Raw genomic sequence first — 13623 nt, 5'->3', positions numbered from 1 at the left:
TTATTTAGATCTGATCGGCATGACATAAGCATGCACAGTATATTAAAACACACAATAAAAACATGTATGCAGTGCCGCCACTCTAGCAGTTATAAGAGATTATAAATGTTATATACATCATACTACGTAAAATCACTTATCTAAAATCGTAATGTACAAATCTCTAGAACGAAAATTTTTCATATTGTCTGTTCTCAAATTTATTAAAATATGAAGAGATGCAGTCCAAATAATGGTTAAACTCGTCAAGAAAAAATACTTTCTGAGCTTGTTACCTTTCTGCCAATACATCAAGTTATCCGATTCATTGCAACTTGAAAACTTGCATCAATTCCGAAAAAAAAAACGAGAAAAAAAAACAACACCTCTTTCTGAGCTTGTTACCTTACCAGTGTTCGCGTTTACGGCGTAAAAGTATCTAAATACGCAACGAATTTGGTTGGTACGCAAATTTTTCAAGACCATTGCGTACATGGGACGCAAAGTAAAAACGGAACTGAATGTTTAATTTAAAGACAAGAAATACTAATCACGATGTCGGAATCCCAATTTCATTTTCAGCAGCATTATTTTCTAAAAATAACACAGAGTGACGTAGCCTGTAGTCATTCAGTGACGTATTCAGACTGGTTTAGCGTACTGATCAAAATCTCTACTTATCGATGTAAATTATATGGAAACAGTCCAGGTACTTCTTGCATTGCAAACCGAAAGTAAGATGGGAGTCTCCGGCGAACGCGAACACTGGTTTTATTTTTTCAAAGCAGTGCTTTAGCTAGGGGTCGACATGAGTGAAATTCAAGTCACCCAATTTTTGTTATTCATCCACTAACAGCCTATTGTGGTACAGCCTGTTGACACTTTACTCGAATACACATGGCATAATTTCGCCTCTGTCTTCTGATACAGAGAAGTTTGAAAGCAATTATAATGGTCGCTGACACCTTTGATTTGATCAACTAAACAGTAGGGATTTAGAGCGCTCTGTATTACATTAACTTGTACATTCTCCTTTGACTTTTCAAGAAATTATCTTACCTTGAATAATTTCCTTAAATCCGCGTAATTTGAATCATTTTACTCCGAACTTAGAAACATATCACTGACACTTTCTGTGACGAAAATAACCTTACTGAAATTTACACAAATTTCTGACAACTGCTGCAGAAACTGGGTTAAGCATGATTGACAACTTTTTCTTTTGATGTGTGCCCATACTAGGGGATCAAAAGGACCGTGTTACCCTTTGTGTGACGTCACTGCTGCTGATGTCATGATGGCATGTATTTAACTCACACAGTCAGTTCTAGTACAATATTGCTTTTATAGATTTTAGTGTTTTGACTAAACATTGCACTAGGAGCTTGATTTATTTTTTGCTGGGCTAATTTTAGAATATGAAATGATCAAACTGTTTTGAAATTGTATTCATAGATCTAACTAAAGGGTGTTTGGTTTTGGCAGTGATTAGGAAATTAACTGGAAAAAATACTTAGAATTACAATTTATAGTAATCACATTATATAAATTCACAAGAATGAGAAATTAGATTAACAAGGATAAGAAAGCAGATTCACTGATCTTTTCAGTTGGTTTGTTGTATAATTTAATAGACTTGAAAAAAAAATAGATTTAAACAAAGAAGTGACTTTTTCCATAAAATCTTAGTCTAGTGCTTAAACCTGTTAAAGTAACTATTAGCTGGTCAAACCCATTATATTTGATGTAACTTTGTAGATTCCAATATTTTTATACCTCTTATTAGAACTGGAATGCATTTATGAAGTTAAAGAAGAGGTGTTATTTATTGTGAAACATGGACATTTGTCAATATTGTAGCCGCAAAACCTGGGACTCAACCATATTTGGCTGGGACTCAAAATTTTTGGGAGTACTGAGTCCCAGGGACTCGGTGAAATTTTCAGAAAACGCGAACACTGCTTACTGCTAATAAATCAAGTTATCCAATCCAGTACATTCAGAAACAAAAAGGCAAACTTGCGTTCTATTATCTGATCACATAGTCTAGCATAATAAAATTACTATACATGGACTCAGTAAAACAAAACCCAACCACAAGACGACTGCAACCAGCAGAGACGCAGAGTAAATTAGCCACACCAAAGCCAAGCTTTGGTATTTGGCATGTTTTGTATTTTTGTGGCTATGTTTCTCCTAAATAAGCCATTTATTAGGATTTGGTGCTCTATTATTTGGAAATTCACCTCTTTGGAGCAAGTACTCGTTGAAATATAGTTACAGTATAATGTGGCTCGCCATCAAGGTGAGGGAAGCATAAGTCTAATCTGCAGGTAGCAAACTGACATACTCATGCTTTTCTTTTTTCTTGATGAATAGACCTAGTCTTGGCATGCATTGTTTCCTGAGCAAAATGACATTTATATTTTTTACCTTTGTAAATAGACCAGATATTAGATTTATATGTTACCTTTTAATGTTTTCAGACAAGTCAGTCAAACAAGCCTTTTTCAGTTTCGGAAGGATACGGTAAGAATATAATTCTTTTCCTACTCTTAGTTACTCGTTCTATTAAAATATTTTGGTCTTAAGGCCTTCATCAGTATACGAAAATATACAAATGCTTCACATTTCCGTTTTCAAGTACGTCAGAAGCTTTATTAAGTTGAACCAGATTTGTTACATTTCTGCCATTTCATAGATGTTGCAGATAGTATACATACCAGTACCTTGGGCATAGATTTACTAGAATTTTATTGCACCGTTCTAACGTAATGTCTGCTACGGTTGGTTAAATCCAGGGCAGTATTTGATAACGTACTGGTTCTGGTAATGGATAAGGTGCTGTTATTGCTGTTCGTTTACGTATTTCTAGTTGTTTGCATATCATTTTTCTAACCACCAAAATCCACAATTATCATTCCTTGGTTGTAGTGTTCATTATTCATTCGTGAGTTCTCAGACATTGTAAATTGCATGAAAAGTGATCATTATCAAGTATGGTAAGAAATATATTCATTTGGCACCTTTGCAACAAAGCTGTTCAGAGCTGAAAACCTGATTAATAGATCGGCGGTATGGAAAACGAATGGATAGAATGATGGACAGCAAAATGTTTTGGTTTCCGTTCAGTAAGTTAATTTGTGTAGAGATATTGAATATAGATCATTTAGAGTAATGCCAATGTTGGAATTGAATGTGGGGTCAGTGAAATCAAGGTCAAGGCTACTGTAACTGAAAATAAAACAAATAAAAGAAAACGTTTTTGAGCAATATCCTAAGTTTCGATTGATGGAATAAAATTAATCTTGGTATATAAAGGTAGTGTATAGGAAAATGGGGTCAGTGGGGTCAGTATTTAAAATGCACACTTCGAAAATTCTAATGTGTTGCAGTGGACTAAAGTGCTGGGTAACTGTACCATTTTTAATAAAACAGATATAATTTTTCAGGCGAACGAGTAGTGTTGAATTTTAATCCTGGGCCGGTCTTACTTTTTTGACGTAATACAAAATAAGCATATATACCATACGACCAAGGTTAAGAACACAGTTTCTAAAACTGGATTGTATTGAAATGAAACTCGCTTATAGGTAGCTTAAAGTAAAATCGAGGATAAAATTGTATTACGGATCAGTGGAGTCTAAAATGTTGTTTCCTGTTGATAAATTTAGTTTCAAATGACAAACTGTAACCAAACTAGATGTCCAACAATCTTTTTATGAAGAACTAGCTTTTGATTGTATTTTGAGTCACTGTTGATAAAATATAACAACTTGATTTCCACTCAAAAACTTTTTTTGAGTTAATAATGAGATGTTGTGATGGCCGCTTACTACAGTTTGAGTTTAGATATTTAAAAAAAAGACTAGGCCTACAGGTAGCTTATAAGAAGACCAAGGTTTTAATTGAATTTGGGGTCAGTACAGTAAATGTACAGGTCACTGATACTTAGAAAAAACGATTCTTCTCAATATCTTAAGGTTGGATTTGTGTGTTGAAATTAAACTTGTCACATATGTAGCTTATAGAAATAAATCTAACTGAGATTGCATATGGGGTCAGCGGAATCAATTTAATATTAAGCATAACTTACGTGCATAGTTTTATTATTCCACGGTGGTGCAGTTGTCTAAAGTGTTGGGCTAATGCACCTTTTGTTATGTAGTAGATTGGGAGTGTGACGGGTGAGAAGTGGTTCTAATCTCGTGGGTCAGGACTTATTTGTTCAAAGGAACCTTTTAGATATCTTATGGTCAAGCTAGGCTCAGTGTTACTATAATTCATTTTTATTCATTTATTTTTTGCGGGAATCATCAAAAAGGTGGTTTCCGGTTTAAAACTTAAGTTACGATTGCCATTATGTTACCACATTTCGCGTCCAGCAAGCTTATTACAGAGAATTAGCTTTGAATGGTACTAAAATATAAAATGTTTGAAAAACCATTCGTAATAAGGATAGAACTTTTACATTATTATGACCGTTATGTTAAACCGGCTATAGACAAATTTGTTTTCCTCTTTAAATGGTTTAATATTATTATTTGAATTATTTTTATCGGCATTAGCTTTGAACAAATTTGATGTAGTACGGCAGTTTATTATGTAAATATAAAAAGTAATATCTACACAGAAGTATCAATCGAGTTTCTCTATTAATAACATAATGCTGCCTATCTAGATAGTATTAATGTTGATAATCGACCGCTGAGCTATCTAACGTAACGTTATAAACAACGCCTTTGTAAGAACAACACCACCACTTACGATGACCAAAACATTAAATATTGGTATGAGCTAGTATACATGTAATTTATTTTGCGACACCCGCCCGCTAAGCTCAATAGGGAGAGCGTTGGTCTACGGATCACGGGGTTGCGAGTTCGATCCTTGGGCGGGACGTATGTTCTCCGTGACGATTTGATAAAAGACATTGTGTCTGAAAACATTCGTTCTCCATCTCTGATCATTCATGTAGGGGAGTTGGCAGTTACTTGCAGAGAATAGGTTTGTACTTGTACAGAATCCAGGAACACTGGTTAGGTTAATTCTCCGCCGTACATGACTGAAATAATGTTGAAAAACGGCGTTAAACCCGAAAGAAAAATTGCTTTGCCGCTCACTATTATCTTACTGAAGTGTATTACTACTAAGTAAATACAGCCTAAATTTAGATGTGATTGACCCCCTTCCTGTACGTTTCTTTTTTCTCGTGAACTTGGTTTATATTTCAGTATATCATAGTACTTTCATTAAATTACTGTTATTTTTTATTGATATTTACATGTATAATTTTATTCTCCCTGCTGAATTATTTTTCAAAATAACAAAACACATCAAAGAAAATAACTCTGTTTGTCATAGTGATTGTTATATACATAATTTGTAGCAACAGGATGAAGCTTGCTTGTTTAAGGGGCCATGTAAAATCAACCATGTAGTTTTTAAGGTCTTCCAAGAGAAGACACATTCGACTTTCAGTAATAATGTTTCAGGTGATTTTTCATTCTTTGGGCAAAGTGTTACCCCAGATGGATGAAAGTATTAACTTCAAATTATCATATGTTTGATTTCTTTAATTTTAAAAGTAAAATAACATCATGTGGTATGTTTGCTAATGCGCTACCGTCATTTCTAATGTAGAAATCATTGGTCGATTCTATTCTACAGTTCCAGCTGAACCACGCTTAGGAGACTTGATCCAAATACAAATGGAGAGCGACGAGATTTATATAGGACGCTGTACTGTAGGTCCTATTGTTTCAGTCTCGGATGCTGAGGAAAAATGTTTCATTACAGTAGGCAACAATCCAGGTGTTTTGAATAAAGCAAACGTACACGTCAGCATTGATGAAAATCCAATGAGGATGTTAGCATGGGACTCAACTTACGGTACCGTTTTAGTAGCGCCTGACCTTGGAACCCAAGCAGAAGCAACTGCTCTAGGTAATAATTATTATCTCCTTATCTAGCGAATTTAAGCAACCAAAGTTTCGTCTTTGCTTTTGATTAATTGAAGCTTTTTACTTTTTACCTCATCTGAACTTTGTTCAAGGTAAGCTACTAGCGCACGTGAATGTCCCGGCGTGCGTATTCCTATGTCCATTATCCGGCTGACTTGAAAATTTTCTTCCCTGAAATTACTGATATGAGTTATACCAAACCTTAACATGGACCTCTTTAATATGTATTTAACTGTTTCAGCTTTGTCTTTTTCATGGACCGCCGTAATTAAAGATTAACGACTTCTCGTGGATCTTCAACAATCGCTTGGTCTGAAGTGTCAGTGTGCGCACCTCTTGCAAGTGTGTTTAAAATGTTCAACTCGCCACAAAAGCTAACAATAAAAAAGCTGTAAGGATGGATCATTACCGTGGAAATCACCTCGGTAGCTTAATGGTAGAGCGCACGTTTCGAGTGCGGGATTTTGAGGGTTCTTTCTCTGGCCGCATCATACCAAAACCATAAAGAATGATACTAGTAGCATCCTCGTTTGGTGCTGAGCATTAAGAGGATAGTGCTAGGACTTGTCAGCCTAGTGTCATGATAATTTTACTGGGAAGGGTATAACGTCACAACAGACAACACTATAAAATTAAGCATTCTTTTCCCTGCTATAAGTAGACACCGTCGTTAAAATGATTGAAAAATTGTCGAAAAGACGTTAATCCCGGTTACTAACAAACAAATCACCGAATCTGCGATGCAGTATCTTTCTATTGACATTTCAAACAATTTCGCTTGGCCACTTGTATGAACCAGCAGAGCTAAAATTAACAATAAGTTTAACAACGTCTTCTTATGAACTGTTAATGGATCTCTATTAAATTTATTTAAATGGTACTGTTTAGCTTCTTGTATGCTGCACTAGAGATAACATGAAAAAATAAACAACATATAAATGACTTTCTCTTGTCATTCAGTTGATCCTGAGCAAACTTAGTCTTAGGCTTTCTTGCATTGAGCTGCTTCAAAGTTTGTCTTATTGTTCTGCTTGACATATGTTGGCTTCCGTTTGAGATACAAAAGAAACGTTTAAACATTTTTTATCCTTTTTACAGATTCTCATTTAATTCGATTAATACGTATCTTCCAAAAAGTGTATAAGATTAAATGACACAGTATGTCATAACATAGTTTTAGGTCAACGCCAGAAGAGCGTCTTCAGTGTTCTTTCATCTTATTGAAATATACTCACGCTGCAATGACGCACACTTACATGAAATACCTGAAAGCACATGATGCGGTATAGACAGATAAAACTTGAAACGAATTCAATAGGTTCCGACTATCAATCTGAATGTGTGCTAATTACCAAGTATGATACGATTTGAAACGTGTGATATGCGATATTCGACCACAGTGAATAATATATAATTTTTAACGTTTATTTACAGGCAACGCTATGGCGGCAAATGCAGAAGATCTTGGTGATGCGGCATCTGCACATGTGAATCTCTCAGGGTTGAGGGTTTGTAAAATTGGGGCAAAAACGAAATTAACAGAAGGAATGATAATTGGTTCTGTTGAAAACATGATAGTTGGAGGCACTCAAGAGGCTCTTAAAAACGCTGTATACGTTGAAACACTGCCAGGTGCTGACGATCACCCGTTTGCAAGTACCGGCGATGCAGGGGCAATGGTATATCACGAAAAGAGCTACGGGTCTTTTAAATGTATTGGGGTTCTGCTCGGAGAAAAAATAAGGATAGATGCACACACTGAATATTTTGTTGTCAGACTTATCGACGATATTCTTCAAGACTTTGAGAAACGTCTTGGAAAGCAGATAACTCTTGATTATTCAACAATGAAGGAACAAATTCTCTCAACAATCGAGGAACACGGCCATGAGAATTTGTTTCTTGATTAATACTCCCAAAATGATTTTGTTTATACGACTTTTGTAAAAAAGGAATTGTGCTCACTTGAATCAAAGGGACCACCACAGCAAAAAATAGAAAATCCGTTCAAAACATTGTTCGTATAAAGAACTTAAGGTTTAGGAGTAATACATCAGAATACAGAAATATTTGATAAACGAACAACATATTTACCAATGTTTTATTTGACAATTACATGTACTTCCGTCCTGTCCCGTACAACGGATACTAAATCTATTCTAAAAAAGTAGTTGTTCCCCTTTAAAAATGAATGTCATTTGTAAAGTAATAAAACTAAACAATTGCTGCAAATTACGTTCCACTTAGTTATGTGAAATTTAAACACTTGTACGTTATTAAAGATGCATCTAAAAAGAACATATGTAACAGTTCTTTGGAAACGGTGCGTTTTTAAAGGAGGTTACATGTGGCCCCTTTATGCAGTACTTTTCCGGAATGCAATGTTTATATCAGTATACTGACACTTGTTTCGTGGAATAATATACATGTTTTACATGCTGTTTAATGTTCGTGTGAAACAACTCTTTCTTTCTATGAGTTGGTGTTGTTTGAATGTTTTTTCTCTAAACTTAAGGCTAAGCGTTAATGAACCTTGACAAAAATTGGTCTGTAATATTTTATGATCCTCTATAACAAAAAAACTATTTAAACTGTTCAGCTTTGTCCTTCTTAGGGTCTGTAACATCCTCGTCTTCTTCTTTGAAATGTTTTTCTTTACGTATGTGAATCGCTTGTTAGATCACCACTTCACCTCTGGTCTTTAGCATATTTGTACAGTCATCCCTCTGGTTTGTTCCAATGATTTGGTTTGGTCACTTTAATGTCATATGTCGGTATTTCTATATACTAGTAATTGTTGTCTTAAAAAGACATGTCAAATACAATAGAAACAATGTTTCGTGGCATATATTTGATGTCAATGTCATGTTAGCAATTTAAGGCTATCACGGCTCTCCTATTCTATCTATATACCATTCTGATCGGAAGTTTTGAAATTTATGAAATGTCTTATCATATGAAATAAACCAATCATCATATATGTATTCAGATGCATTTTTTGTCTTTGTAAATCAGTGGTAATTTTCATGATTCTTAATATGTCAGTGATCAAAACAGAAATTTGAGATGTGATGGCGCCATGCAGTAGTGGTGGCGCTGTGGCAGACTGTTAGCGTTAGAACGTCTGACTACGTTTAAGTAGTTTTATTCCTGAGAAATCAGGTATGATTACAAGGATTGCAATTTACGTTTCTCTCTTAATTTTTTTTTGTAGTTGCTTTAGAACTAAAGGAAGCATGTGTGTGAAAGATGATGGAACGATTAATTATTCAAACAGACAATGTTTATCCGTTGCAGATGGGAAGTCTCAAGCGGAAAGGGAAAAGTGTACCTCTTCTAACAACTAAAAAGAGCAATATCTTGACCTTTTTAGCTCACATGTCACAAAGTGACAATGTGAGCTTTTGTGATCGCGCAGCGTCCGTCGTCCGTCGTCCATGCGTGCGTGCGTCCGTGCGTGCGTAAACTTTTGCTTGTGACCACTCTAGAGGTCACATTTTTCATGGGATCTTTATGAAAGTTGTTCAGAATGTTTATCTTGATGATATCTAGGTCAAGTTCGAAATTAGGTCAACTGCGATTAAAAACTAGGTCAGTAGGTCTAAAAATAGAAAAACCTTGTGACCTCTCTAGAAGCCATACTTTTCAATGGATCTTCATGAAAGTTATTTAGAATGTTCATCTTGATGATATCTAGGTCAAGTTCGAAACCGGGTCACGTGCCGTTAAAAACTAGGTCAGTAGGTCAAATAATATAAAAACCTTGTGACCTCTCTAGAGGCCATATTTTTCACGGGATCTGTATGGAAATTAGTCAGAATGTTTATCTTGATGATATCTAGGTCAAATTCGGAACTGGGTCAACTGCGATCAAAAACTAGGTCAGTAGGTCTAAAAATATAAAAACCTTGTGACCTCTCTAGAGGCCATACTTTTGAATGGATCTTCATGAAAATTGGTCAGAATGTTCACCTTGATGATATCTAGGTCAAGTTCGAAACCGGGTCACATGCCATCAATAACTAGGTCAGTAGGTCAAATAATACAAAAATCTTGTGACCTCTCTAGAGGCCATATTTTTCAATGGATCTTCATGAAAATTGGTTAGAATTTTTATCTTGATAATATCTAGGTCAGTTTCAACACAGGGTCACATGAGCTCAAAAACTAGGTCACAATGTCAAATAATAGAAAAAAACGACATCATACTCGGTTTAAAACTGGGTCATGTGGGGACAGGTGAGCGATTCAGAACCATCATGGTCCTCTTGTTCTTTGAAGGGATTAATTCAAATGAACACAATTATCCCATTGAAGGCAAGTTCTACAACATGAACACATACTCCTCCAAAATATTGTCATTCAAGAAAGACTTAATTTGTTCTCCAATCCAAAATAGGTCATAAAACTGAAATCCAAACAAACAAAACATTTGAGAAAACAAATCAACAACATTGTAAGATATGAGACGATTCTAATCAATGAAAATGAAGAAGTACTTGAAAATATAATCGAAATGGAAGAATGTAACACTTAACTGTATTAATTTGGTGCACTTGAAGACTGTCATTCGTAAGGGACATAAGTCGACTGATTCCTTTCTTCTTAACATAAAGAAAATCATTTAAGAAGTATTAATAGATGTTCTGGAAATATTTGTAAAAGGAAATGTAAGCATGAGTTTCTGTCATTCCACATTCCACATGCTTATGATACATTTATATCGTTTCTAGATGTAATAAAATGATTGAATGAAGATGGAGTTCAGCAGGATAGACACATGATATATTTCTAGAGAAAAATTACCATAAGAAATATTATATGGTGGACACTTTTTTCTGAAATGCTTAGCTAGAAACTGTTGTCTTTTCTGTGTGTTGTTTTATTGATTAGAGATTTGTTGGCTATATCAGAAATAAAACTGTTCAATTTGTTTAGGTCTTATACAAGGTAGACGTGTACTTTGGTATCCGTAACTAAACAGAAAACGTGGCAATAGTCACAGCGCCACAATTACTGTATAGCGCCATCATTGATGCAATAGCGCGACCATTTATAACCCTTTTCCAATCAGTACTCCACTGGAAACCTATACCCACTGGGAACATAGATCTGTTTGATCTGATAAGCCTGTCTGATATTTGCCTATGATAATATTTTGCCAGTTATTCACATTAAAATGATTGGGTGTGTCACTTAAAACTATTCAAAGTAACAAAGGCCATGCAAAAAACATAACAACACATGCACAGGATGGGAGATAATTAAATAAACTTACAGTAGACACTTGCTAAGATCTTAGTGGGGAATACGTATGTCTTTTTAATCCCCACTCAATTAACACTAATAGTTTCCAGTCATTGACACTTAGTTGATATTTGCTGATTTTCTCAGATCTGAATTGAATTTCCTTTTTTATTGCTTAATTTTCCGTCACATCTTACACTGACATTATGCACAATTAAATTCTGATTATGTACAGCACTTGCAATACATTCATAATTATATATTATACCCATGAAAAATATACTACAGTCCATAAAATAAACAAACGTGTTTGTAAACATGGACGGATCCAAACAGAAGGGGAAGAAGCATTTTATAGAAATATTTCGATGGCAAAATGCAATACATATCCGTAGCCCTGACCAACCTTTAAACCGGGCCAGTCTGTTTTATAAGTGCAACAACACGGTTTGCCCATTTAAACGAGCTGTATATAGGAGAGACCCTGTTTGTGTACAAATCCGTTGTATATTCTATTTTTAGAACTGATAAGACAAAGGTCGGGTGGGCGGACGCCGAGCGTCCATGTTTTTTTTTTTTGTTAACAGTGATGTTTTCTAGCGGCTTAAACTTTCTTAAAACACAAGTGATATCAATAATTTTTGATCAATGGAAAGATATAAAACAAGAAATTTATTGATAACTTTTAATTATTATTTCGAAATAAAATGAATTAATTATTACACTTAACTTACAGCATTTTTTCTAAAAGTTTGGAGCATCGCTACGCCGCTATTAAAATCATATGTCATTTTAAACGGTTACTCATTTTCAAAAGATATTTGAATAAAAAAATATGAAAATCGTAAGCATTTCAAAACTTTTTGAATTTTCAAAATCCACAAATGAACGAAAAAGTTATCAAAAAATAAAAATTCCGCTCCCATATACAAACAATGTAAAAATATTTTGTTTTGCCCACCACCAGATAAACAGGTGTTGATGCGTGACGTCAGGGCGATCTCTCCTATACTGTAAATGAAATTGTATTATATACATTAAAGTTGAAATGTTTGTCTATATACATGACTAAACAATGTCTCCCATTAATATTTACATAACACTTTCTTGATTTGTTTACTGTTTATTAGCTCACCTGAGCTCATCTGTCAAATATAATTTATGTCTCAACAATGCTATTTTTGAGTTAAGTTTAGTGCAAACTGTTTCAATTTGAACATTCCACGACAATGTGTTGTCTATATAAAACCTAATAGTTTTTGCACCTTGGCATTTTCTATTACTAGCATGCAAAATGCTTAAACTAGTTCTTTACAATTGTAACTTTTTTGTTTAATACACAAAATTATGCATTATGTTTTCTTTGGATGAAGAGACATACATGTATTGTTTAAATTGCACCATTGTTACACAACATCTGAATTCTGCTTGAGTTAGTTTGCACTTTATCTATTATCATAATCTGATTCACACACAGTAGTCATCAGCATAGAGGTCTATATTGCCACTCTTTGAAGCTAAAGTGATATCATTGATATAATAAGAATAAAAGCGGGCCATAAATAGAACCTTGAGGAAATTGAGGTTACAAACATACTTTTAGATTTGAGGTTTCCCATTTTTACCATTTGGGTTCTGTTTGAAAGATATGATTAGAAAAATACAACACTTTTATTTGAAAACTGATAAAGTTTCAGTTTATGCAATAAAATGGTATGTTCAACAAGATCAAAAGCCTTTCTTAAATCTAAATAAACAGTTCCGACATGTTTAACAGAATCTGTATCAGAAAGGCATGCATGCTTCTATTAGTCTAGTTAGTGCTGTATGACATGAATGATACTGTCTAAATCCTAATTGAGTTTTGTGAATGATGTTAGTTTTCTTAAAGAAGGAATGGATATGATTTAGAAAGAATGGATGTGCCTCTCAAATGTTTTTGAAATTGTTGGCAAAATAGATATGTTTGTTTGTTTGTTTGTTTTGGGTTTAACGCCGTTTTTCAACAGTATTTCAGTCATATAACGGCGGGCAGTTAACCTAACCAGTATTCCTGTATTCTGTTCCAGTACAAACCTGTTCTCCGCAAGTAACTGCCAACTTCCCCACATGAATCAGAGGTGGAGGACTAATGATTTCAGACACAATGTCGTTTATCAAATAGTCACGGAGAACATATGCCCCGCCCGAGGATCGAACTCACGACCCTGCGATCCGTTGACCGACGCCCTACCTACTGAGCTAAGCGGGCGGAAAATAGATATGAGCCTGTAGTTTTTAAGTTCTTCTTTATCACCACCTTTGAATATTGGGAGTACGTAAGCCTCTTGGAGAGCATCGGGAAATAAATAATTTATAGTGTTTGTGTTTATTATGAAAGCAATCAATGTTGTAATATTGTCACCACAGTAGCGCAATATGTTTGGACCGATTC

At 34.7% G+C, this 13623-nt stretch overlaps 1 protein-coding gene across 1 annotated transcript in view; it reads left to right on the top strand.

Annotated features, from left to right (window-relative positions):
- The window catches only part of LOC128553062 (uncharacterized), a 29932-nt gene extending 21196 nt beyond the window's left edge, over positions 1-8736 (top strand). The window contains exons 6-8 of the mRNA XM_053534174.1: positions 2466-2508; positions 5650-5925; positions 7377-8736. Coding sequence (XP_053390149.1) covers positions 2466-2508; positions 5650-5925; positions 7377-7852 — 795 coding nt within the window. The 3' untranslated portion in view covers positions 7853-8736. The remainder of the gene's footprint in view (positions 1-2465; positions 2509-5649; positions 5926-7376) is intronic.
- The last annotated feature ends 4887 nt before the right edge of the window (positions 8737-13623 follow it).

The sequence above is a fragment of the Mercenaria mercenaria genome, unplaced genomic scaffold (genome assembly GCF_021730395.1).
Source record: "Mercenaria mercenaria strain notata unplaced genomic scaffold, MADL_Memer_1 contig_3443, whole genome shotgun sequence".
In the NCBI taxonomy this organism is placed as follows: Eukaryota; Metazoa; Mollusca; class Bivalvia; order Venerida; family Veneridae; genus Mercenaria; species Mercenaria mercenaria.
This window is presented reverse-complemented; position numbering and strand designations above follow the sequence as displayed.